The 27,810-nt window shown below is 37.2% G+C and overlaps 1 protein-coding gene across 1 annotated transcript in view; it reads left to right on the top strand.

Moving 5' to 3' along the window:
- Positions 1–10,684: 10,684 nt before the first annotated feature.
- LOC140165019 (probable tubulin polyglutamylase ttll-15) overlaps positions 10,685–27,810 on the top strand; it is a 30,044-nt gene continuing 12,918 nt past the window's right edge. The window contains exons 1-7 of the mRNA XM_072188431.1: positions 10,685–10,716; positions 20,215–20,370; positions 24,381–24,503; positions 24,752–24,836; positions 24,988–25,259; positions 25,967–26,027; positions 27,511–27,613. Coding sequence (XP_072044532.1) covers positions 20,251–20,370; positions 24,381–24,503; positions 24,752–24,836; positions 24,988–25,259; positions 25,967–26,027; positions 27,511–27,613 — 764 coding nt within the window. The 5' untranslated portion in view covers positions 10,685–10,716; positions 20,215–20,250. The remainder of the gene's footprint in view (positions 10,717–20,214; positions 20,371–24,380; positions 24,504–24,751; positions 24,837–24,987; positions 25,260–25,966; positions 26,028–27,510; positions 27,614–27,810) is intronic.

The following is a 27,810-nucleotide window of genomic DNA, read 5'->3' as shown; positions in this document are numbered from 1 at the left end:
GGGACCAAAAAGTTTTGGGTGGTAGGAAGGGGGGGTGGGCCAAAGAAGTTTTCCTCTTCAAAACCCAAAATTCGCGCGCATTGAGACCCTCTATATCACTTTTAACATGGGCAAGTTTGGGTTTTCAGTGCTTTTGTTTGAAACAATGATGGCACTTAGTGTACACATATAATTAATATAACATTAAAGATGATCAGCAACATGCAACATCTGGGTTGGTCTAAGAAATACTGGCACTTTTATATCTCTTCAAAGTAGGCTACAAATATGATTATAATCATATTTGTAGCCTACTTTAAAGAGATATAAATGTACCAATCTGATCAAAATACAACTAAATCAAGAAAATAAATGGGATTTCTTTGCACGTAAACTGTACACTTCAGTTTACTATTTCTCATTATTTTGTACACATAGGCCCATGGGTAGATTTACCATAGGGCAGAGTGGTACCACAGTCTTTGGGGGCCAAAACTGATACCTGTGTACATTTGCGTGACCAAATTAATCTCATATTTGACCATTTTAGCTTTTTGCATAAATTAGTTCCAATTTTAACAAAATTATATTTGACCATTCAAGCTTCAATATGGCCAAATTTTTTTCGCAGTTCGCGCGCATTTGTACTATCATAATAGCCACGGATCCAAATTATGCTGATGTGCCTATGAACCTCCAAATAAATTCTCTATTTCATTTATCCCTGTAAAATCAGATAAACACCCTGATTTGGGACAAATCTAAATTAAGTACGGTATAAAATGAAAATTTGGCCTTGTGCTTGTATTTCATGCCCAATTGTCCCACCGGGAATGTTTCAAATAATTATTTGCCTTCCTCAATGACATGTGACCCAGATACCACACCACTGGAAACAACACTATTATTATGTTTGTTATACGATACCGTAATGGGGGGGGGGGTCAAAAAGTTTTGTCTGTCAAAAGAGGGGGGTCAAAAAGTTTAGCGGTCCATCAAGGGGGGGTCAAAAAAGTTTTCGAGTGAAAAATTTGAGGAAGACCAGCCCCCTACCAAAGTATTAATGAACACTCCCTTAGTTACTTTTTTTAGATGTTTATAACCTTTTTAATTCTGGTGGTTCCATGAAGCATAAAAAATTTAATATCGCATCAGCTGTGGGATAAATAGACCTAATTATTTACACGGTGTTGATACAGTGCAACATTGCAACATTGCATAGAAAGGTAAAAGTTCATATTGTGATCACGACCATGACAACATGACAAAAGGACTGTTGTGTCTTTAGCCTTGATAATTGTACGTACGCAAAATATTTATTGCCTGCTATCACCGCGCAGTGTCAAATCCGCGAGAGCGAGTCCGGACGGATAAAGATAATTTGAAAGCCGCAGGTTTATTTTCATGTCGATCATTTTTAAGGTATTTCTGCATTATAATGGTTTGGATGTTGCGATGGATGATACTGTTACAGGTGCTATCTGTAACTTTCTTATTATGCCTGACATATCTAGACAAACAGAACAGAAATAGGTGTGCACCTATCTGTAGCAAACGAGAACATATTACTGGAAATGTTGGCACCGACCTTTGTGGAATCGTGAATAGTCGGCCAGTAGTTCATTTCTATCGGCGGAAAAATGTGAGTAATATTTATGACCAGTTTTGATGAAATCGGACCATTTTTCAATTTTGACCTCTGTGTATGAAATTTTTGACATTTGACCTATTCGACCTTATAACTCCTGAACTAAACACCGTAGAAAAATATGACAATTGACTTTTTTTATTCCCTGTGATGAGAGGAACAATTTTTGTCCTCGTGGGAACCACAGGGGCATAGAAAAAAATGGAACCAATCAAATTCTTATAATTTAAGGATGCCAAAAAACATTGGTTCTAGTTCTACTAATGTCGCAATATAAAATCCCAAACCCATAGCACCCTGTACTATTCTGCACGGAATTTTGGCAAAGTGAGCCAAGCGTTCCAAGTTATATAAGCATCCTATAGCGCAATATGACAATTGACTTTTTTTTATTCCCAGCAATTAAGGTATATTACAGCACGATTAAATATATATTCGTGGGAAGTATAGAGGGCATAGAAAAAAAATGGAACCAATTCTAGTTTTATCCTTTGAGAATTGTTTATACATGTACAGAGAAAAAGAAATAGATGAAGTGAAAGAAATAAGAAGTAAGAAATTATTAAGAAGTTAAGAGAAAGAAAAAGCAAAAATGATAACGGAGAGTGAGAAGACGAGAGAGGAGAATAAGCGAATAACAGAGAAAGCAAACAAAGAAAGGAAAACATGAACTAGAAACACAACAGCACAAGGTGGCCTTTCGATGAAGCCAGACTCTTGATGCGTTACGTAATTAAAACACCCATTCAGGTATATTTCACACCTGCTTAACATAAGTCACCCAATTTCGAAGACTGGACGTTGTTTGCCCAATCTTGTGAATATTTATTGGCAACATTTTCCAATATGTCAGCGGTCAAATCATACACAATAGATGAATAGAAGCTTCAGTCCCAGCTTTAAAGTTAGCAACTATTTTAAACAGTTGCGATTTGGTAGTTCACAGCATCGAATGGTAGTGAGCTTTGGCAAAAATTGCATTGATCATTTCATAGCCAATGATAGCGAGTGTGTAGGAGAAGCAAAATATCACAGATATACTTTTGTAAGTCCTGTGGTTCTTGAGTTATGATGTAAAGGGGGCTAAAACTACAACAACTCATTAACAACAGTTAATAAAGCTAAGGTTTCACTGAAAGTATATGATTTGTAGAATGAAGTTTTGCAAAACATTAAAGTGTTATTTGTCAATAATATATTGATTTAGATAATGAAATTTGTTCAAGTCCTTCCAGAGGTAAAATTTCCGAACGGCCCACCAAAAATCGCTTGCCCCTCCCCCCTCTCTGCCAAAAATCGCTTGCCTCCCCCCCCCCTTACACATGCCCAATTTTGTGGATCCAAATTTGCATATTAAAGCGTTTTTAGAGCGTTTTATTTAAAATCACTTGCCCCCCCCTCGGCTGCCCTAAAATGTCTTGCCCCCCACCCCCTTCGGCTCGCCAAAAATGTCTTGCCCCCCCCATTTTACCCTCCCCATGGCTCATAATTATTGCACAGCCCCTTAGTGTAACGGTTTCATATCAAAAAGTCGTTCCGTTAACCAAAAACTATTTTTATGGTATATGTTGGAGTTTGGTGTCTAAAATCAATGCGCAATATTTGCATGAAAATGTCTTTGCGATAGACATGACTTTACAATATCCTACAGACAAATACACATATCGCTTCAAATATAACTTAATTTAGTAGAACAAAGTTTATCAACTTGACACACTTATAAAATAATTAAATAAATTGTGCAAATTATATATATTTTTTGTTACATTTGACCTATACTTCCGTTTTGTTTCCTAATGTTTTAAACGACAATTAGTGAACACTTTTGCAACAAATATATTACCCCGAATGTTTTGCGTCAGTACTAGGCAGTTTCAAGTGTAAACAAATAAGCGTTAAACAAAATTGACCTGCTCATTATTTTGGAAAAACACGCTTACAACGATGTATACTATAAATTACTACACTCCTGGTTCACCGTAGCATGCAGTACCGGTTACATTGCGGCCTATACACGATCAATTTGATTGATCAATATCAAAGACCCTAGACACAAGAGTAGATACAAAATCTGCTATTATACACTGTACATGTACACACGAACATCAATAGTGATTTTATTGTCCAGCCGTCAATAAAATTAAACTAGATTAGATCTCTTCAAAAATATTGTATGTTGTAATATCTTGTATCCAATCCTGCATCTAGGGTCCCCAATATCGATCAATCGAATTGATCGTGGATGGACCGCATAAAACATAAATTTTATTGTATTTATTTATTTAGTTCAGGATATTTAAAACTATAAATATCCTACAAAAAATGAAATGAGCCGTTCATTTTTTGGTTAACTGTCTCTTTTTAGAAACTATAAAATTTTATTAGGTTAACTACTCAATTTTATGACAACTGTCAAATCTCTTTTTAGAAGTTTGGTAGCTCTGAAAAGAGCCGTTTGTTTTGGGCTTTACTGCCGCTTATTCGTTCCCGGCTTTTTCTGCCAGGACCGTTTCTTCTTCTGATGTTGATGATGATGAGAAGGTTCCCGGACTCTCTGCTCAGGTGTTGGCTGTGAATCCAGACTTGGAAACGTTGGAGACGGCGTTGAAGGTTGCTTAACCTGGCTAGGTTTAGACACTTGTTGTGCTGGCGATGATGTCGAGTCCTGACTAGGACCTGATTTGCTTGGAGAAAGTTGACGACTACTTGAAGATATCCTTCTCTTCTTGTTGGATGATGTACTTTAACTTGCTATTCTTGCTTGCTGATTCTATGTTACTGGTTCTGGTACTAAATACTGAATGACGTTTCTCACTGAATACGTCGCTATTTATCATCTATCCGCTGCACTCTGATTGGCCCGTAAACCCGGATGTCTGATTGGACGGTCAGATCGGCCAATTGCGTAGCCCGCTTAATTGGCCAATCATGCCAATCAAAGTCGCTCCCTGTTTTCTCGCCATTTCTCGTATATTTACGTCTTATTAAATGGTATGCTTTCCATTAAAATTAAAACACTTTTTTTCTGTGTGGTATTACGATAATATTCTTAACTTAGAATAATTAAAAACCGCCGTTTCTATCAAGAACCAGATAAACCCATATTTTATGTGCTACAATAACATCACTTATAATATATATAGGCCTATATGTTATAAAACTGAAAAACATTATGATTCTAATTATATATTAGGTAATAACTTAACTTATATAGAGGAATATTTATGCGGACTGGCTTAAATACTTAGCATACAGTAAAGCTAGACAAGCCTGTTTCGATCCTCAAGGGATATCATCAGTAGCACTGTACATGCTGTATAAGGTCTAATTATTACTAACCTTTGCATGTCGTAAAAAAATAAAATTAAAAATATAAATTTTCAAAATTAATTTTTACTGCTCGAGAGACTTATTGAACTTTTGATGGCTCTGAAAAGAGCCGTTCATTTTACGGAAAAAACCTTTTTTCGTACTATTTTTTTGCGAATAACTTATCGCTCTTTATAGGGTTAGGCTTGCCCTTTTATAGACCTATAGATAGTAGACTTACTATTTAGAACTTTTAGTGGCTCTTAAAAGAGCCGTTCTGTATGTGATGAACCAAAAACAAGAACTTTGTTTTGGTATGAGGGAAACTGTCGTTCATAACGATCAGTTATAATGGTGGAAAAAACTCATCTAGTCCTCTACTCTCCATTGCTAAATCTGTTAGCATACAGAGGGTGGGTGATTCTGTTCTTGAATCAAGGGCAAAGCTTTTTTCATCGTCATTTCCTACCGGTAATGTTGCCTTCACTAACATATCATTCAAATTCTTAGTCCTACTATGAGCTATAATAGGAATTTCAGGAGAGGTACGTTTAAGATCGGGCTGGTCGGAAATGATATCCCAGTGTTTTAGGAGCGCGTTCTTGACATGTTTACTATTGATATGCGGGTAGTAATTGATTTTGAAAACTAGCGGGATTTTATCATCTTTTTGTTTTTCTGTGATAAACCACTGTCTGTTTTCAAAATACACTTCACTTTCTGCCTTTTCTATTTCTCCAATACTGTAGCCTCTTGCTACGAGTTTACTCTTGAAGACGGATTTCTTTTCAACGTATGACTCTACGTTGTTCGAGTTACGTGCCTTTGATAAAACCCCTAAAGTAGGGATGCCCCTTTTGCTACAAAAGATTGTTTTCTGGAAAGAACTCATCAACAGAAGTATTTTGGTGGTTAAATGGTCAAAATCGGTCAAAAACTTTTCGAATTATGAATTTTCAAAGTTTCCCATTCTGACCGGTCATTGGAACTAAATAAATTGACAAAGTCTAAATATAGCAATGTGAGCAAAATTGGTATAAGCATATATTTACCTTTTTATATTTCTTTATTTTAATATATATGCAAACATGAAACAAGCATATTGTGAAAGCATCAAAGGGGTTTCTTATGAAATGGCACTTTACTAGTCAATAGCATTAAGTATTTCTTCAAACCGAGGCACTGAAATCATGCTTTTAGAAAACATTTGCCAAAAATCATCCATAATGGCCAAAGTGGCACAAAATCAAAAGTCCAGGAGAACTTTTTTTCCACAACAATATACACTACACATAAGAAAAATACTAATGTACTACAAGGGATTTTCAACATAGGAATCCAAACAATCAAGTACCAACATGCACAGCTTTGTCCTGATATCACTTCTGGGGTTTTAACAAAATGTTTAACCTCTATTGCAGCATAAGGTATCTCTTTGATAGCTGATAATGCCCAACCATTCAGCAAGTGGCTAATAACTGACCTTGATAGGCTTGAATGAATACTGTCATGTGCTACAAAACCATCACACTCCAGGGCCTGGTCACTCCATATGCTACAGGGAGCACAGTACTTTAACAATGGAGTGAAAGACTCATTATTGATTAGGCGCGTATTTTAAAAGTACAGCTCCTGTGCGTGTATAGCAACAAGTCAGTGCAGATGGTATAAATATAAGAAAATGTTTAGGGTTGAGATCAGGTGAATAATACAACAAATGAGCACGAAACTTCACATTTATGTTCAAAAAGGTGTCTATTTAACATGATTCGAAAGGTGTTTGGAAATTCCAAAGGGAAGCTGGTATTTAATTTTTAACTCGAGATCTACTTGTCCATTTTTTTTTCTTTTTTACAGAGGGTATGATAGAGGTAATAACGACAACTCTGCCAAATTACAGCTCAGTAGGTCTAGGTGTTCACCTGATCTTATTCATCTGAATATTTTGTGCCATTCTGAGCAGTGCTGCTGACTGGGCCACTGGCAATTAAGCGCACTGTGGCGATGGACCAATTTTGACTCACACTTACAGAAAAACCAAATAAGTTATGATGCTGTAATTTGCAGGATAGTTACAAAACATATTTGGCATTAACATCTCCAATTTTTACAGAAAAATTATGAACAATAATAGAATGAGCTCAATTTAGAAATGTCTGTGCAAGCAGTGCACAGTTGAGCTCCCTGTATGTCTATGGGAGTGTTCTAATCAAGTTGATGGTTCATTGGTCATCCCTACCTAAAGACTGAGGGGCTGTGACATGAGCTTCTATCTAGATAGCACCATGTTTCCGTAGGCTTAGTGTAGCATCTAACGTCTAAGATGTTTAAAGTTCTAAACCTTATACCTTATATTGTATATTACTAGGTCTAGAAATTGGATTTCTTCCTTAGAGGCTGTATATGTGATGGATGTAATTCATTAATTTCTGTTATGAATTCTTCCAATTCTTTCATTGAACCTGTCCACGTGAGGAGTGAATCATCCATATTTCATACACTCTTTGATAGCGAGAACCAATCAGAGCAAGCGTTAGAAAAATCCAAAAGATGCATTAATTGTGTCTAATGCACTCCGCGTACTACGCGAAGTGCTTTCGCACGCGTTCGCGTCGCGTAGGATTGATTCATTTTTCGGGCGGGTTGATGCATTTATATTTGGTTCTATTTTCCAACATTTTTAGTAATAATTTTGTAATAAAAACAGCAAAAATCACGTGTTGTTTTTCTTCTCGTGTATGAAATAAGTTAATGAACGCGTATTATTTATTGCTCGAGAAATTAGACAAAATAATGCACTTGCGCTGATGTTGATGCGTCTAATGCACTCCCCCCCCCCCCTTCGGGGCTCGTGCATTAGACGCATCGACCTCAGCGCGCGTGCATTATTTTGTCTAATCTCTCTCCCAACAAGTAGTACGCGTTCATTAACCTATAAATATGTGAAATGAAAAACGCGGTACTTTTTCATTCATGGTCAATATTCTTTGAACCAATCTATTAACTATTAGACAACATAACGAGGGACTACTCCTTAGGCCCATGGGGCAACCAGCGACCTGAAGATAAAATTCCATTACTCGGTGACCTACGATAAAACGCCCAATAAAGACTTACTCACCGGACCGCGCCGGCCAGTTAAAGTACATGCCTATATGGAGATAACCAATCCTTTTGTGATATGTCCATTCACCCATTATAATAATAGCAATCAGATTTTGGGATGGATGTTTACACAGTGATTTAGAGAAAAAGCTATGTAAATAATCAAAAGTACATGTCTACAAATTGACAAGGACAACTCCTTTTGTCAAATTTGATTCTATGCTCAATCATGGAAATAGTCAAACACCAATCTTTAATCCTATTGTTGAAGAGGATAATAAGCTTATACTTATGTATAGCATTAGTAAAAAGCTTAAGTCTTTGTTTGCTTTGGCTAAATCCTGTTCAAGTGGTGGGTTAACCAACAATTAACAATGAGAGGACATTCCTGAACCTCGTTCAGTTGGGGATGATTTGAAGTGACCGCCAATTATGACCATTTGATATTTAATACCAGCAATGTGGAAAAAAAGAAATAATGTAGTGCCAAAATAAAGTACTCTTTTACGGAATGAGCAAAGTTTAACAAGTTATAACTCCGCTTCTGCAGTACGAATGTCAGGTTATTATTTCCCAGTCTTGGAAAAAAATTGCAGGCGGAGGTGGGAATCGATCTCGGTACCTCCCGGTTAAAAAGCATGTGCAAGACCACTAAGCCAACTAAATATCTGTTATGAGATGTGTGACATTAATCTTTGATATTGCTTAATGGAACAAATCGCGGAATTGAATCAGTAATAAGAGAAGTTGATTCTTTTTAGCGGTCAAATTGGATAAAAGGGTAAATATTTGTCCCTGCTCTAAAGAAAATATAGGTTAGAAAATTATCAAATAAATTTAAATTAAAAATTGAGATTTTATATTTATTTATTTCACGAGGCGGCATTATCACAGACAAACACTGTATACGCTAAAAACTCGACCTTCATCACTAGATGCTGTCATATAGCTCAGTGGTAGAGCATCAGACTGCTAATGTCAATATCGTTGGTTCGAATCCGCCTGCCAGCAATGGTTATTATGATTTTAATGCTACGCTACAATTCTGCATCTTCTCTAAGTGTTAGGCGGCTTTTATTTGCACAATGTGGCGCTCAAAACACCAGGTTGGTGCTAGCGGCTACCCAAAGATGGCCGACCAAATCCTGACCATGACTTGGCTCGTTGGATTCGTCTATACATTTGACATGTTGATCCATTCACAAATTATCATCAAAAACAATTCCTAGGTTAATACGGGCACTTTTTGAAGCATGGATTGTAGCGGTACCGACGTGAATAGAATGGTCATGAATTTTCTATGGTTCCATGAAGCATAAAAAATCTACACACGGGGATACATCATTAATCGGGGTGTTAATACAGTGCAGCATTGTACGGTGTAACTGGGTGTAAGTTCATTGCGATTATTGTGATCATGACCGTGAACACATGACAAAAGGACTGTCGCGTCGCATCGTTAGCCTTGAATATTGCCTGCTCTCACCGCAGTGTCAAATCTGCGAAAGCAAGTCAGCACGGAAAAAGATAATTTCTGAGCAGGTTTACCAGTCCGGTCCGACTGCCTGATCAGGAAGTACTGCCGAATCAGGCAGTATGTTGCAGAGTCAGGCAGTATGGTATCCCACAATGCAATGCTCTATTTCAAATAGAGCATCTTTTGATATCTACATTATTTCTTGGTTTAGAGTAAAGAAGTAGGTAAAATATATAAAATTATCAATGAATGTACAATTAGTAGTAATTTTTCATCAATTTTAGTTAAAATAAAGTTAATTTGCATATTTAAATCAAATTTTTTTAAAACCATTAGAAATTGTTTTTTTATTTAAATTATTTTTCTCCCGGTGGAATTTTTTTTCGCCCGGTGAAAAATTGTCAACTTACATGTAGCTCATGTGTGTCAAAGTAAAATTTCCCCCGATCTTTTATAAAGTCACCATGAACAATTTAGTCCTTAGTCTGTCGAATTCGGAAGGGTTACCAAAGCCTGTGTTGCCTAACTCGGCAACATGCTGCCTGATTCGGCAGTACTTCCTGATCAGGCAGTCGGACCGGACTGTTTACTTTCATGTCAGTCATTTTTAAGGTATTCTGCATTATAATGGTTTTGATGTTGCGATGGATGATACTGGTACAGGTATTGTCTGTAACTTTCTTATTATGCCTGACATATCTAGACAAACAGATTGGAAATCAGTGTGCACCTATGTGTAGCAAACGGGACAATATTAGTGGAAATCTTAGCACCGACCTTTGTGGAAGCATAGATTATATAATCTATAGTGGAATCGTCAATAGTCGGCCAGTAGACTGCGGAACTCAGTCCTCAATGATAGTCAGTCATTTATCTTTTGGTCGTTATATGACTATCATTTGAGGGACTGAGTTGTTATAATATATCTTCCGAGGTGCAATTTCAGACAATAGCTGGGGATTAGTGGGGCAGAGGTTATCTATTGAATCCTTTCATGACCACTGAAGCATAGTCAAGTCTGCCAAGGACATCGACACAAATTGAAAGACCATCACAAAAGAATGCATGCATGTCAGGTCATCGACACCAATTTGGTGTTTGTTATGACACAAATTTTGTGTCTGTTATGCACCTCGAAATATGTACCTTAAAGTCTGTATCTAGTCGGCCAGTAGTTCATTTCTATCGACGGAAAGATGTGAGTAACTTGAAACATTGTGGCAGGTGTGGGTGGTGCGTTGGTTTTTGCCATACAATTGGGGATATATTCCAATTTTTTAACCTGTAATTGGGGATATACCGCCAACCGGGGATATCCCCGATTTTCAAAAGGACTCTATACAGGGTAACAGGTAGCTCGAGATACTCTAGCTAAAATACAGGTTTACATTTACTATCTTACATTATCTTGCTGTATTTCAGCTAGAGCGCCAAACGACAAGCTTCCGGGTTTTTTGGAGAACAATACAGTTACGTAAGATGAAGAAGAAACCCGCCTCGGAGCCCGCCCTACTCATTATTTCATTGTACTTATTGCAATTTGCCTCCACACATTACGTAATCAACACAAAGCTTTTGTGAGGATTAGTGAGTGGATAAAGAAATGGACAGCGGAGGATACCAGGAATAATAGACAAAGGGATAGGCATCCTAGTCTGCTGCCCTCTTTCGAAATATGTATCCTAGGTCTCACAATAGGCGGATTAGCGGCCATTTTGTCTTCGACATGATTTTATTCACGTGTCCTTATATTTTAGTACACAAATATATAAGTTAACAGGTTTACTATTTTAAAATTATATTTTGAGTATACAATATATTCTGTAGTAAATAGATCAAATGACGATGATTGTTTAGGTATTATATGCTTGATAGAATTAAACTGTTTGACCAGCTAGTATTCTCCTCCGCCGTCAGTGTGATTCTAGTCACTCCACGTACCGTGTTGCGAAGGTGGAGGAGTCTAAAGCTGTATTGACGAACACGCATGCGTTAAAAATTATGTAGCCTAGGTCGAACAATAGCGTGACGTAGTTTCCGGCATTGTTCCTATGCACTTTCACCCTCCTGAGGATACGAAGGATACGCCGATTGCTAGTTGTCAATCATGAATTGCCGCAACGTTTTAATATTTTACTGCATGGCATTCCGCAAGCACCAAGACAAATTATGCCGTATTTTTCCAAAGATCATCTCATATGAAGTAAGCTGAATGCGATCTGTACTTTTGTAACATTCCGATCGCTTTTGATCACCTATTATCGGCAAATTTGCTTGAAAACACGTGAGTTCATGTTGTGTAAACATAATTAGCATAGACACAAATGAAATTACGATGCAATACAACGCAATTTGAATGCGCAGCAGATCTGGTAACAGGGGCTATACGCCGTAGAAGTGACGTAGTTAATCGGATTAACTACCATAGCAATAGATGAATACAATTTTGGCAATATCGCCCAGCACTACAACGTTCATGCGGTACCGATGCATTGAACCATAGATTTCAAAGAAATGCTAATCACTTGCACCTGTAAGATTAGTCTCTTTGAAAAGAGCGGTATTGTATTCAATCTATTATTTGATTGAAGACAGGTGATGAGTGCAACCTGCTGCAGTGCAGCGCGGTATATTCAAAAATTGTATTCATCTATTGCTATGGTAGTTAATCCGATTATGACGTCACTTCTACAGCGTATAGAGCGTGTTAAGACACTCTACAGGGCAATAGGGGGTGATGTCTCCATTTGCCCTGTAGAAAGTCAGGAATGTTTGACAATTTCCTAGTCAACTGGGGAAGATCGGGCTCTATTATGTGCCAACTGGGTGTCCCCATTTTCATGGTTACGCAACCTGTGTAAAATGTGTGTATCCCCGATTGAAGGGGGTTTACCTACAGTCCCTCATTTCAAATATATAGTTTTGGTTTCTCTATTGTTCAGAAACCAAAAATCAAGGGATTAAAATGTGGAGATGAACTGGTATGCAATCATAACACTTTTGTGCTGAGAGGACACAAGAGGGTATATAATCAAAAGTACAATGGCCTATAACCATACGTATATCAGAGAGTTGATATTCTTGAGAGGGCACTCTATTCACGTGGTTTCTTTTCCAACGCTAAAAGATCACGAATTTTGGTGGTTTGCAAATAAAAAGTGTCCGCACTATCGATTGATTACGTAACTGTTATGAATAATTTATTAGGTTTTTCAATGCAATCGCCTCGACCCATTAATACATATTATCTGTATTATCAAAGTACTTAGAATAGCAATCCGGTGAGTTCACTGAACTACGCCCTAATACTGATGGCGTTTTAATGGCGTTTAATGGCGCTAATCCTCTCCATACACAGATGAACAAATACAATAGATGAAGGTCAACACGTATGACCTCCTATGTGACATGTTATTATGTGATGTACAAAAACCTGAATATCATAAAGATCAGTATTCGTTTGTGCATATGAACTGCACATTTACGTTGCTAGATATTACTCATTATATATAATGACAAATATTGGTATTATGACAATACGGTATATACATTGTATATAAAACGACTAATAGATCCTACTATCATGGCGTCAGGTCAATGTTCATCATACCCCGTATGTTTCTTAAAATTCATTCATATTTGAGACAAATTGCTGTGCCAATTTTATTGGTGCACAAGTAGATCCGTGTTTTTTTAATTTTCATTTCCTTTTAATGAAAGAATTAAGGTTTTCCACTGCACGGTGGCCACAAGGGTGATACTAATTTTAATGCTATATTTTCAAAACGAATACGTGCTCCCGGTTGGCTCTATAGCGATTTCACAGAAAAGGTATTTCTAGTGCAATGCAGCGTCGGACTCTAGCTGAGAGCGTAGCCTAAGTCATTCCGGACTCCAAAAGGGCTCTCCATACACAAATGAACAAACACAAAGGAGGGTAGTCTCCTCCGTGACCGGCTTGATTTCGATGGAGCGGAACCAAATTGGCTGCGGAGGAGACGGGTCATTTTTCCATGCAAATTTTTCAGTGTCAGCCGCCTGCGTATATAATAGCCTATTGTGCTAACATTTGAATTATCGATATCTATCAACGCCGGCGACTTTTGATGCTCTCTGCCGTAGGTGGCACACTTCCATGACACCATAAAATTGCACCCAAGTTCCGATAAGTTATGCATAGACATCGTTGAGACATAAAAGATGGATATATAGAGGGTATGCAATACGACGTCACTCATGACAGAGTCATCCTCATTTAAATAAAATTCTGTCCTCCATAAGGTGCCACGGGGCAAATCGCATGATAATACATTAAAACAGGTGATAGGTATAAATGGATGTGGAATCGATCTAGAGACCTGTCCCTCTGTCATCTTAAGCTATTTTAGAACTGTCCTCCAACATGGCTGCCATCTCAATTGTTATATCGTTCCGGTTGGTTTATTGCATACACTCTATAGAGGCCTTGCATGAAATTATCGATTGGCTCCAGACAAAGGATTTGAACCGGTGTCCTCACCGTAGTTATGGCGGAGTGCAGTCCATTCAATCAAATGTTGTCATCAACCTATTTGATCGTAGTGCAGGGTTATGTGTGTGAGACGAACTGTCACGGTAGATTGCAATCATGCTTTTGTTGAATGCATTTGAGTAGTCCGCCATATTTACGGGATGATACGTCACATGCAAGGCCTCTATACGAGGCCTAGACCTACATGTAGAAATCATGTGCATATATTGAGGGGGGGGGTGTTTTGTTTATTTGTCTGAAATATAAACGATGATGATGATGTAGATGATTTGATTATGAATTAGATTATTCCCCGGAAAGCACAACCCATACCTCTTACCTATGTTCCGCCACCTATATATATCCTCCTCCCTCCCCCTCCCCACACTCGATATCGACTCTTCCCTATTATTCCACTCCACTCTTGAGCCCCCTCTCCCCCTCCTTCCCTTCCCACTTCCAATGCTCTCTCCCCTCTTTTTTTCTCCCTTACCCTTACCCCCCCCCTCACACACACACACATACCCTCTTTCCCTGGCGATCTCTTCTATCTCTCTCTCTCTATTCTCCAAATTGAATAAAAGTTAGTTTCAACCAGCTTTCTATGATATTGATCTTCCGTCATGCGACATGCACATAAATAGAATTGTGTATAATAGTGTTTATAACACTGAAGTCATAATCTGTCAAGTGCCTATTGTAATGTCTGTGGAAATATTTTGATGGTCTATATATTTTCACAGTGAAATCAGCTTAGGCTAATTCGTAGTCTCAAGTCAATGCTTTCAAACTAAATCAATGCTTTCAAATGTAGACTTCTTTGTTTGACTTCTCTGCTCGTGAATATTGCACTGCGAAATTTAAACATTTCTTTTGTATACTTAGAGTAGGTAACTTCAAATCAAATAATTTTACGATCCACACCACTTATAAGAAACTGAAACCAAAACCGAAACTGACTGTCACAAATGTTCGGTTTTAAACAAAAGGTAGAAACAATGAGTTCGATATCTTATGATTCAAGTGGTTAGGCAGGACAATAGGAAAACACGTGACCAAAACCAAAACCAAAACCTAAAACTATATATTTGAAATGAGGCAGTGAATGTGTAAACACCTGTCAAATGTCAGAAGCCTTATATCATAGAACATGTTTATAATATATTTCCGTAACCACCGTGTACATCATGTTAAATTCACCATATATAGGAGAGATACAGAACTTACAGAGCTATAGTCTATAGGGCTATTTCAACGGCACCCCTATTTGGTGGGAAAATGTCATTGAACTGTTACACAGCAGACAAGTTCAAAATTAATCGGGTTTGGTTAAAAATAACAATAACGTGTTCCTCTAGTATTCAGCAAAAGTATAGTTTGACCTATCTACATCATACAGTTATAAGCATAAGCAAAGAGGTAACATTGTGTCTAATTGTGACTCCACGGGGGGGGCAAAATGGTATCAAATTATTTGTCTTCAGAAAAAGAATAGTTTGCCCTGTGTATGATGTTTCGTTACCTTGGTAACACAGCAACTAATTAACGTGCGAACCACCTGTCACGTTGTGAGATAATTTAATATTTGAATTGAACATTAAAGGAAACACGAGCATTGATCCCGGGGCATTGATATATTGAAATTGGAATCAATCAATCAATCAAGATTTATTTATTTAAAAATTCATATATATTTGATCGTGTATGGGCGCATTAAATAACGTTACCGAACGCCACCAGTGTCCTTGCCATTCAATAAAGTGTGGAGACCTCGCAATTAATGAAAGTCACAATTGAACCATTCAGGAATACAGATCATAATACGTAATTCTAAAGATACAATCATCCAGAACGCTACGCTGGAATTAATTTGGCAATTTCAAAAATAGTAGAGTGATCAGTTAAGGCTCTAACGAAAATACCAGATTTTATTGAGAAAATCATTAATCGTGTTATTGTTACACGGTTGTTTGATGGGATCATTTATTAGTTTTTCAAACAAAACATCATGTATAACCAACTTTTAGGCTTAAACAACTAAAAGTGATATCGTGCTAATGTATACAGATGCTTTTGAGTCATTCTCAACTTTAATTTCCCCTCTTTTACAAAATTATTCACTTTTATAGTATTTTTTAAAGCTTTTTCGGATATAAAATGTATGTATTAATCCCAAAATTGGTGGCGCTATTTAGTTACTGGAAATTATCCTTACAAGCTTTTAATACAAATAATTCCTTTTATTATTTGATAAAATATGTTTATAAAATTTCCTTGTTGCTTGTTTCACCTATTCCAGCTGTTTCACCTATTCCAGCTGGCGGTATTAATCACCTAACCCTTGCAAATAAAGAAATATGATTTAGGATAAATAGCGCCATCTATAGTTTGCATTTAGTTAATAATGAAGCCAATTCTATATACATCAAACAGCCGTGGTTAGTATACAGCAATAAATCAAAATTAAAATCGCTAGAAATATAAAATTGCTTATTTTCACCAGAAATTTTAGCCACCCAATTTTTTTGTATATATGTTTCCTTGGGTAGATTCCACATAATGGCATTATCATTTCCTCTTAACAAAGTAACGAAACATATTAGATTTAAATTTCCACCAAAGATTGACCGGGGTTCGAACCAGCAACCTATGGATCCATAATACACACGCTATATCAATTTGCTACGAGTCGTTCTGCCAGAAAGGCGTCTGTTTATCACACTTCTTGATTACGGAATAAAGCGCATGAACACGATATACTATTACGAGTAAATTACAAATGAATACGTATATAATCTCCGATCAATAATGAACCCTAACCCTAACCCTGAGACCCTAGCCCTAAGACCATAACCCCAAGACCCTTACCCTAACCATAAAACCCTAATAGTTCACGTCCCGGGGTCAATAGTACCGTGCGAAAATTGGTTGGGAAATTGGAAGGTGCCAGCAATAGGCAATACTGATACGGTGTTTTTTCTACGTAATGCATTAACATATGTCAAGGTCAATAGGCCTCAATGATACTTGACTTATTTTGTTAGATTCTGCAAATCCTAGAGGGTGCAAACTATTCTTAATTTTAAAAAGTTTTGCAAAATAAACAATTTAAGACATCTTTGGTTAAAATATGAGCATTTTTATGAAGTGCACCCCAAAATGTGGCATTTTACCCTTTTGCTTATAACTCCAGCACTGCGTCATCATCCCTATATCTTCGTGTCAAAAATTGCCGTGATAGTACCATGAATCCTTTCATTTTTGTTCGAGATAGGCCGAGCGACTCAGGCTAAGCATACCATTTACATGATATGAGATACCATAGCCCTGCCATAGAGCCTGCCGCTTAGTTTCTATTCTACGATTTGCGCATGATCAGTACCACATACGGTGTTACTATTATAGAAAATTCGATTTGTTTTCAGGTAAAACGCAGGTTTTGTTTCCAGTACACTAACTATAAAAGCAATACACTGATTAGCGGGGCCTTGCTGTTTGCTGTTGATATCTTTAACTGAATTTTATAAGTAAAGATTTTGAAATCCAAAGTAAAAATTGTGATATTTTCAAGTGTTTGAGAAATGAATTATACATAGGAACCCGTGTAAGATCCAGCTGCTGTATCTATAATACAATGTACATTTATCGACTTTCTTTATCTGCGTCAATAATAGAATATCGATTCAATCGAATTGAATACATGTCTCCATTTTGAGTTTGTACTACACCTCTGAGCGACAAAGCGATCGATTTCTAGCCAATCAGATACGGTGAAATACCAATGCGTTCGGTGAAATACCAATCGCCCGTCGCGTAGCTCACCAACGGAGTATTAAGTTTATATTTATAACACTGGCTGTTGACACTGTGTCCAGAACCATATATCACTGATAGGTCAAACTATACTTTCTCTGAGTCGTTATGAACAGTGGAATACTTTGACCCTTGTATAAACTTTGATATTCTATAGACCCCATTGGTTACCTTCATACTTACCAACCTTTCATGACACATCACTTGAGTATCACTTAAAATCAACATATGTTTCTCATTCATCGATATTATGCACCATAACAGATGCGTCTGAATAAATAACAAAGATCCATTTATATAATAATTTACTCATAGTTTATTCATCGAAAATACAAAGCGTGTATGCACCGTAGGTTGACCAAAAGGTTTGAATACAGTAGGGTAGGGTCGGGAGCGCTAGTTCGAATCCTTCAAAGCCAGTCAGTGCTCAGAGGCTACTAATTGAAGGGATGTCAACCGAATATCGAATTTTTGATTTTAAAAGCACGGGGAAAACCGGATCACCCGGAGAAAAATATGTGAGGACGGGCTTGGATCGGCAACCAAATTCACATGTGGCAACGCGGGGAATTGAATCCGGGTCGCAGTGTTAATAAGAGAGTGAGAAGTCCACTACACTAACCAGTACTCCTTCATTGATTTTAAAAGCATGACACTGTTTAAAACAATGGATGTTTGGAAGTAAACACAGCCGATTTAGTCAAAAAAAAAGGTTTGTCTCAAAGCTCGCGCCCGCATTTGTAAAATCACGCGATTTGAAAAAAAAGAAATGCGGACATTTTTTTTATTTAAATTTTTTTCCGGAAAAATTCGGCAAAAATCAGATTTTTTTTATCAGACCTTTATTTTTTCTAATGTTTGCCTTATATAACGTTCGGGTGATCGTATCGCATCACATCGTGCAGTGTCATGTGGCTAAAATTGCACTTCATCTAATTTTTAAGCTATTCAAAATAGGCAACCCTTGCTCTACTATGACTACAAGATACCATCTATATCAAAATTACTTTTATCCAAATTTAAGGATTTGCCAAAAATTTCACCCCTGATTGAGCAAATTCGAAGCTAGACTTCTCGAGTAATCAGGGGCGTAGCAAGCTTTCTTGGTCAGGCAAGTTTGTCAGGCGGGGATAAAATAAAATTCCGGTCAGTGCTCAGAGGCTACTAATTGAAGGGATGTCAACCGAATATCGAATTTTTGATTTTAAAAGCACGGGGAAAACCGGATCACCCGGAGAAAAATATGTGAGGACGGGCTTGGATCGGCAACCAAATTCACATGTGGCAACGCGGGGAATTGAATCCGGGTCGCAGTGTTAATAAGAGAGTGAGAAGTCCACTACACTAACCAGTACTCCTTCATTGATTTTAAAAGCATGACACTGTTTAAAACAATGGATGTTTGGAAGTAAACACAGCCGATTTAGTCAAAAAAAAGGTTTGTCTCAAAGCTCGCGCCCGCATTTGTAAAATCACGCGATTTGAAAAAAAAGAAATGCGGACATTTTTTTTATTTAAATTTTTTTCCGGAAAAATTCGGCAAAAATCAGATTTTTTTATCAGACCTTTATTTTTTCTAATGTTTGCCTTATATAACGTTCGGGTGATCGTATCGCATCACATCGTGCAGTGTCATGTGGCTAAAATTGCACTTCATCTAATTTTTAAGCTATTCAAAATAGGCAACCCTTGCTCTACTATGACTACAAGATACCATCTATATCAAAATTACTTTTATCCAAATTTAAGGATTTGCCAAAATTTCACCCCTGATTGAGCAAATTCGAAGCTAGACTTCTCGAGTAATCAGGGGCGTAGCAAGCTTTCTTGGTCAGGCAAGTTTGTCAGGTGGGGATAAAATAAAATTCCGGGGGCACAGACGAAAAAAACTGAAGTTGCATTACCGGTTTCATTTTGACTGTACATATTTTCGGGCTTCCAAGAAATTTTTACTGAGACGATGTACTTTACACTATTTTCGCCCATGATCTGGATGGAAATGGCTTTATTGTATTGTGACAATGTGCGCGCGTAACGCTTAAAATGTTGGTATTTTACAATATTTTGGCCCATGATCAGGGTGAATTTAGGTGGAAAAGGGGCTCCTTGTCCTTTGTCTTTTCCTTTGCCCTCCAGATTTTCTATTTCATTGTTTTGTCAGAGGGGCACTTTTTCTATCAATTTTTGTCAGGGGGCACGCAGGCTATGCTTACTGTGAGTAATTACCGTTACTTCCATTTGAGGGTGAAATGGTCAACTCAGGTCCCATTGAACTGCTTTCTTTGCTTTTTGCCGGTTGATATTTCCCAGTAAAAACCCTCTCTCCAGCAGAAGAGGTAAATAACACTATAATTTCACCCTTCCTCATTTCAGAAGCGTGGATTAATTCACGCAAGAAACGTGTTTAAAATGTTGGGGTACGTGAACCAAGAATCCGAAGACGTTACTCAGTGGGACGTTTTATGGGCACACCATTCTCCCTTTTCGCCAAAGAGAAACCTAACCAACGAAGTACAGCACAATCAAAAGGTACAATAGGCCAACTGCATATAAACTTTTACCCTGGTTTGATCACATTGCTACTACTAATAGCATGGTCACTATCGAGGAACGCAGAACGGGAGAGGTGACGAAAGGTCACACAAGGATAAAAAAAATGAAAATGCTTCAATCTTGTTGAGAGATATATCAAATTACTCGTCTGATGACAAGGGTTAGGAAAATGTATAGTATGTGCTATCTACGATCTATTGTTATTGAGTCATCTTACAAAAACCTCATTTTTAGGCAAAATGGTCAAAATGTCAACTTACTCCGATTGGGGCGAAAATGGTGGCAAATTGCTCATCTTGATATAAGAATCAAGAAACGTTTTTGAACTTACCTTCTAAACTGTTTACTTACCCAATGGCCTTTGACATCTCAGTAAGTGAAAACATTAGATAGGCAAAACTATTCTTTTTCTGGCTCTACAAAAACAATTTGCAACCATTTTTGCCCAAATCAGAGTAAGTTAGAATTTTGATCCATGTACAGCCAAAAATGTGTCATTTAGCCTAAAAATTAGTTTTTTGTAGGATAACTCAACAACGATAGGTCGTAGATAGCGCAAACTATACATTTTCTTCTAATATAAATCCATGTCATCAGACGAGTATATCTCTCAACAAGATCGAAGCATTTTCAATTTGTTTACCCCTGTGTGACCTTTCGTGACCTCTAGCGTAAAACGTACCCTACAATTGGAGTCCACTACCACCCTAGCAGTGATCTAGAGGCTCTATACTAGCACCTTAAGGTAACAAACAAACTCGACCATATATAAACTGAGCTCAAAAAGAAACTTATATTTTTTTACAACTTCTGAATCACAAGGTCATATCTTAAAATACGGTCAATCAAAATGAACCAAAATTACACACAGGATTACTTTAATACTCTCCTCAAAACACATGTCAGTAACCAAGCAGTTGTCCAACTGACACAACAGCAAAATGCACTGTCATGGGACAGCTTCCTGGACTTCCTCCACTTTCACAGCCCAACATTTGACACACAGCACAAAAAATCTGTGAGAATGCACACAAGATCCTTGCACAGATGATAAAACGGTGCTGCTTCCTGCTTTTCATACACTTTTTCATGAAACAGGGCTTGGGCTGTGAATGTGATACAGCAATCTGATTCATGTCAGTGCATTTTGCTGTTGTATCAGTTGGATAACTGCTTGTTACTGACATGAGTTAAAGTAGAGTATTGAAGTAAACCTGTGTGTAATTTTGGTTCAATTTGATGGACAGGATTTCAAGATATGACCTTGTGAAAAATTATAAGTTTCTTTTTGAGCTCAGTTTATATATAATATGTTTAATACTACAATACAATATTGTAAGTTGTTAGTTTGAAGATTAATATGGGATTAATATTAAGAGATATTAGGAAAAGGGTAAACATTGATAATTGATATTTATCAAGTTAATTAATATTAATTCTGCTAATTAATTAATATTAGTTCGATTTTTAATTAACAATTAAAAAAAGAATACAATTAAATGAAAACCAGGGGTCTAGTACTCCTAAAACTGAAGCGGGCACTTAGCTCGGCCCACCAATTTGCGGTGCAATAACCGCTCTTGTTTCCTTATTTCTATGTCAAATATTTTCTATAGAATATGCACATTGTTGACATGGAATGATTTATAACCGTGATTTATGTATACATTATTTTTTCAAAGGTTTCGATGACTACTTGATTCATGAGAAGAGACATGAATGATTTTCATAATGATCAAATGACCCTTGAATTCTGTATATAGCTAAGAATATGAAGAATAAAGTTCATTACATTATGTTACAGGTAGACCATGATGCAGTCAGGTCTACAGTAGAATTCACCACGACCTTTGCAGGACTTAAACCCCATTAAAAGCTATTAAACCAAGATAATATTCATTGAAAACAGCTCAACTATGTTACATCAGATCTTCTCTGGTTAAATCCACACACACATGTGTCTGTTTTACCTGTGTGATGAGCAATGAGCTGGTATTATAGTTTAAGTTGGGTGAGCGATTATAAAGCAAACGCAAGGTAACAATTACTGTGTGGCCTTTGTTCACGAAATGAGACAATACTGTGCATATTGTTAACCACATTCTTGAAAATGAGAAACATAATGGCTGTGGGCCGTAACACGGTTTGGAAATAATTTCTTCATATTTTTGGTGTTATCTGTCGTTTACATATCCTTCCTAAAACACCAAAGTGCGAATATTTCCAAACACCTAAATTAGCTAAAAATTTAGGACATGTAAAAAAACTATATTTTCTAGAATATCAGAAGAGTACTTTTAATATTGGCCGGTTATTTTTCACACAGCGACGTTAACTAGGCAATGTACTATTACCTATAACATACACTAAAACACCAAAGTGCGAATATTTCCAAACATCTAAATTAGCTAAAAATTTAGGACATGTTACAAAACTATATTTTCTGGAATTTTAGAAGAGTATTTTTAATATTGGCCGGTTATTTTTCACACAGCGACGTTAACTAGGCAATTACCCATACTTCTATCATACACTATTTGTAGAGGTTACGCGTCAATGGTAAGAGCACTGTGTATTGTGTATAGGAAAACGGACAGTAACTGCAGTATGCTTAGGACTATTAAATTTAGTTACAATGATAAAAAAAATATGGAATGACTTCCTATCAAAATGCATAACCATACATTTTGGCCAAGGATTAGGCTATAGACTTTAGCAAACATGTAAACTTTCGAAGGCGACGTTAAACAATAGTTCAAATCGTCCTCCAGAAGACATGCAAATGCATGGAGTAGAAAAGAATCAACACCACGAACAGGTGATTGGTATTGTACTCACTGACCTTCTTCTACCATATCAATTCGGGGTCACTCGTAATTCACGGACGTCTCTGATTTCAAAGACGGGTCAGTGTTTTCACATACGGGGAGTCTCTGATATCACATACGTCGAGCTTTGTTGACAGCTGGGCACTCGATGCAGCACATCGGAACAAAGCTGAGTGTATTAGAATAAGCTTTCCTATGTTTGGCAAATATCTACCTGTGCAAAAAGTATATCTATCTGTGCAAATTCTGACAAATGGTCCCAGAACACACTTAGATTGCAATGGCCAAAATCAAATGTTTTGAAGTAAAAAAATCCCAAGAGTACCCGAGCCTGCGCTCTAATTCATGAATTGGATAGTAAAATTAGCAGGCACTCAACTTGAGCTAGCTACAACCCTGATAAGGCCTACTCACAAAATTATTCCCACTGCGCCGGCACGTTCACCAAAATTACTAATATCGTTTGCGACTGGGTTTTGAAACTAGGGAGTATGTGATTATTTTATGAGACGTCTCTGAAATATGATACTGTTATGTGACATGACACTTCAAGAGTATTTGATATCAGAGACGTCCGTGAATTATGAGTGCTCCCGAACTGATATTGGTGATCCGGGGCAAAAAGCCATAGCCAGCGGTTTCAATCGGCGACTATCCTACAAATCCTACACGGGCTACAAATTCAGATCTAGAGATGTATTCAATTCCATTTAAATCAATATTCTATTATTGACGCAGATAAAGAAAGTTGTATAGTGTCTCACTATGGTGCATTGTAGTATAGACTTGTAATTTAATATTTAATTTAATAATACATTTAAAAGTTGTCACCAGTAATCCCGTTATGATGATTATAACTTTTTGCCAAAACTGATAATCAAAGAAACGAAGGGCTATTGTAAATGAATTATGAAATTTGTTTTGATTTGAAATTATGCGGATTGTCACAGCGTATCTTTTGATACCAATTTCAAGGTTGTCACTCACTCGATCGCATCAAGTGATTATCAGTTTTGGCAAAAAGTGATAATCAACAAACCGGGATTACTGGTGAAAACTTTTAAAAGTATCAATTTGATTTCGTTTCGTTTCGGTGAATACAATAAGCCCAATCTATGCGTTCATTTATTCATTCGCTGTTTTCCCGCCCTTTTACAGGTTAACCAGATCCCCGGGATGAAGTTTATTACAATCAAGGCACTGCTGACAACTCGAGGGAGACTAAAATATGTCCCCAAATCCTTTCTGATCCCACAGAGTGCACCACACTTTTTGGAAGAGGTTTGTATTTTAATGTTTCTTTAGACAGGGACCTGGGAAGTTAATTTCTAATGCAAACTTCTAAACACGAGAAATTACAATTTCTAACATTCCGTGCACGAAAGTCAGAAAATCTGCTATTATATCATAAAGACGGGAAGTAACTGGAAGGACAGTTTTGGTTTTCAGCTGATATAGTAGGGACTTTTGGTTGTCTTTATTGTTGAATTTGCTCATGTATGCTTCTCAAAAATTCCTCTTATTTCTAGCAGCTTAAGCAAAACAACGACATAAATCTATTATGGATGCAGAAAAACATAAACCACAGAGGGAATCAAGTGAAAAAACTGAAAGGTAATGTATTCATTATATCTGCTATGTGTAAGTAAAAAAACGGTTATAGTTAACAGCGTAAGAGAGTTTATACATGTACTATGCTAAGTTCTGAGCAAAAGATAATAGTGTTTTTAGTTTTTGTTAATTCGTTCATTCTTTCCCTTTTCAGAGCTTGACCTGAAGAAGAAAAGTATAATTCAAGAATACATATCTAATCCTTATTTGGCACAAGGACGTAAGATGAGTCTTGGAATCTATGTGATCGTGACCTCGATTGACCCGCTTAGAGTTTATATTATGGACACGAAATATGTCATCCGGTGCTCCTCAAAACTGTATGACCCGGAAGATTTCAGTGACCCGAGAACTTATATTACCGATGGTTTTGACCACTCGAATCTAGATGACTATCGTCTCGAGATGGGCAAAGGAGACGACCAAGTAAGTGCATATCTTAAGCTGAATTTATACTCCATCGGTGAGCGACGAGGGATTTGTATTTGACCAATGAGGTGACGCTCTTCCCAACGCAGCAAAAAGCGCCCTACCTCATTGGTTAAAACCCAATCGCTATCACTCAGCGATGTAGTATAAATTCAGCTTTAGTCGACAAGTCATCTTTAACCCTCTTCATACCTATACAATTTTCTGTAGCATTATTGGCAACAGGTGTGGTTTTAGTACGCAGAGGCAAACTTTAAAAATCCGGGTAAATCATTTTATTTTATTTTATTTTATTTTATTTTATTTTATTTTATTTTATTTTATTTTATTTTATTTTATTTTATTTTATTTTATTTTATTTTATTTTATTTTATTTTATTTTTAACATTCGGCCGAAGTCAGTCTAAGCCCAATAGTGCTCAGATGCTACTAAATTCAAGGGATGCCATCCGGATATGACGGGACAGGGATATGAGAAGAGGTCCGAATTTAGATGCAGGAGGAAAACCGGAGCACCCAGAGAAAAACCTGCGAGGACGAGCATGGATCGGCAACCAAACTCACATGTGGCACCGCGGGGAATTGAACCCCGGCCACAGTGGTGAGAAGCGAGTGAGAAGACCACTACACTAACCCGCCCTCCTAATTTACAAGCCAACTCTGTTAAAACAAATGTTTGCTGATTTCCATTATTAATGTTCCAGATCCCTTTGAGGTACAAGTACAAAGAAGCTACTGCGAATAATCTTGTGTTTGCAAGCGAAGGTACAGAGTTATTTTCGTATTTTTTTATAATCATTGCAGTGGCTGCTAAAGCTACCCTATATTGAATTGATATTAATGTGTGGCCAATAAATCAGGGGCTATTTTAGGAGGAAAAAGCCACTGCACGTTGGCGAATGTAAAGTGTCCATGATCAACCAACTGTGACGAGTTTGCTGGAGGGATGGAGGGAGGTTCCACCTCCAGTTTTGGAAATTTATACAAATACACGCCTTCGAGATTTCCAAGTTGATCATATTATACGATTTTTACTTTTTACTTTTTTTGGCATGTGTAGGCAATTGCATTTGATCATAATTCATTGTGTTAAAAATAATTTAATTTTATGACCACTCAAACAATTAGAACTTTCTTCTGTTGAGGGGTTTATTACTGACAACATAATGCCCACTATTTTGTTTCCAAACCACGCATATTCGCATTGCGGAAGAATACGTGGATTTGTGCACAAAAGATCTAGATCCTGAAAGGAAACGACAGGTAAGAGATGCACCATTAGACTTTAAGGGGGGTAGAAGTTGGGGTCTGGAAAAAACCAGAAGAACCAGAATTTTTTTTCGCCGCCGGGGCAGCAATTTTTTTTTTTTTTTTTCATGCATTTATACACAGTTAGGTGGAGGAATTTTTTGTTTTTTGGTTTTTTTTAGTGCTGGTGGGGAAAGTTTTTTTTTTTTTGCTCATGTAGTGGGGAAAGTTGTTGTTTTTTTGAAAACTTCCTACCCCCCCTCCCTTTGAATTCTAATGGTGCGTCCCTAACCTACTTTTAGCCTTGGTTCAAGGCTGTTTTTCTCAATCTCTTTCTCACTATTTTGCTTAAGTATTGTTAAACCATATAGTCGGGGTTGGGAACAATAGATTTGGTCGGGAACCTGAATTGGAATATAGTTGCAATTATTTTTGCTTTTCTTGATTGCAATTCCCCCCCCTTCAGTATCCCGAAAAGGTTGACCCAATTTCTTCCGATGGTTTGATAAAGTTCCGCCCTTTTTTCTTAAATACTTGTTTTTGCCGCCCCTTCTTCTTCTGTCGCCCTTCCATTTCGCCGCCCTGCTTTTACCCCGGAGCCACCCCAAAATACGCGCATGGTGATATTGCTGTTAAAGGGCACACTACTACGATGTAATAAGTAGTTGCCTTAATTTTGAATCGCGTGAAAGAAGAAAGATACACTTTGATGGATATCAACCTCTACACGCACAATGCTCTCCAAGTTGAAAAGACCGCGGTCAGGTATTTATCATTGACGGCCACTCAATTCAGGCAAGTAAAGCATTTAGCATGCGTGTATATTGGACGGGTAAAAGCAGGGAGAGGCAGAAGAATTCCTTTTACACAAGCGAGGTACTACACTGCAACTAGCACAATTCCTCGCATGTTGATATAAATATTAATGTTTTTTATCAACCTTTATAAGAAATATGACCACCCAAATCTTTTTGTGCGGTATTATTTCTATATTCATTAGGCTATGACACCTACTGGATTCAAAGTCAACTATACGACGCCGTTAGAGATGTGTTTGAACAAAAATGGTCATCAATAATAAAACATTATTTAAATCCTACCAAGTAAGTACATGTATATTAACATATCTTTAAAGGAAGTCTCCGGCAATCACAACATTATGCCTTATATATATATAAGAAAAATAATTATCAAGCACGAATCACATGGTTTTATTTAAAACAAACTCATATTGACCATAAAACGAATACAAACATCCGTTTCTTGACACGCGATATTCGCGGGCGCCGAAATTGTCTAG

The sequence above is a fragment of the Amphiura filiformis genome, chromosome 11, assembly GCF_039555335.1.
Source record: "Amphiura filiformis chromosome 11, Afil_fr2py, whole genome shotgun sequence".
Classification (NCBI taxonomy): Eukaryota; Metazoa; Echinodermata; class Ophiuroidea; order Amphilepidida; family Amphiuridae; genus Amphiura; species Amphiura filiformis.
The sequence above is the reverse complement of the archived record's forward strand: the minus strand, read 5'-3'. Positions and strand labels throughout refer to the sequence as shown.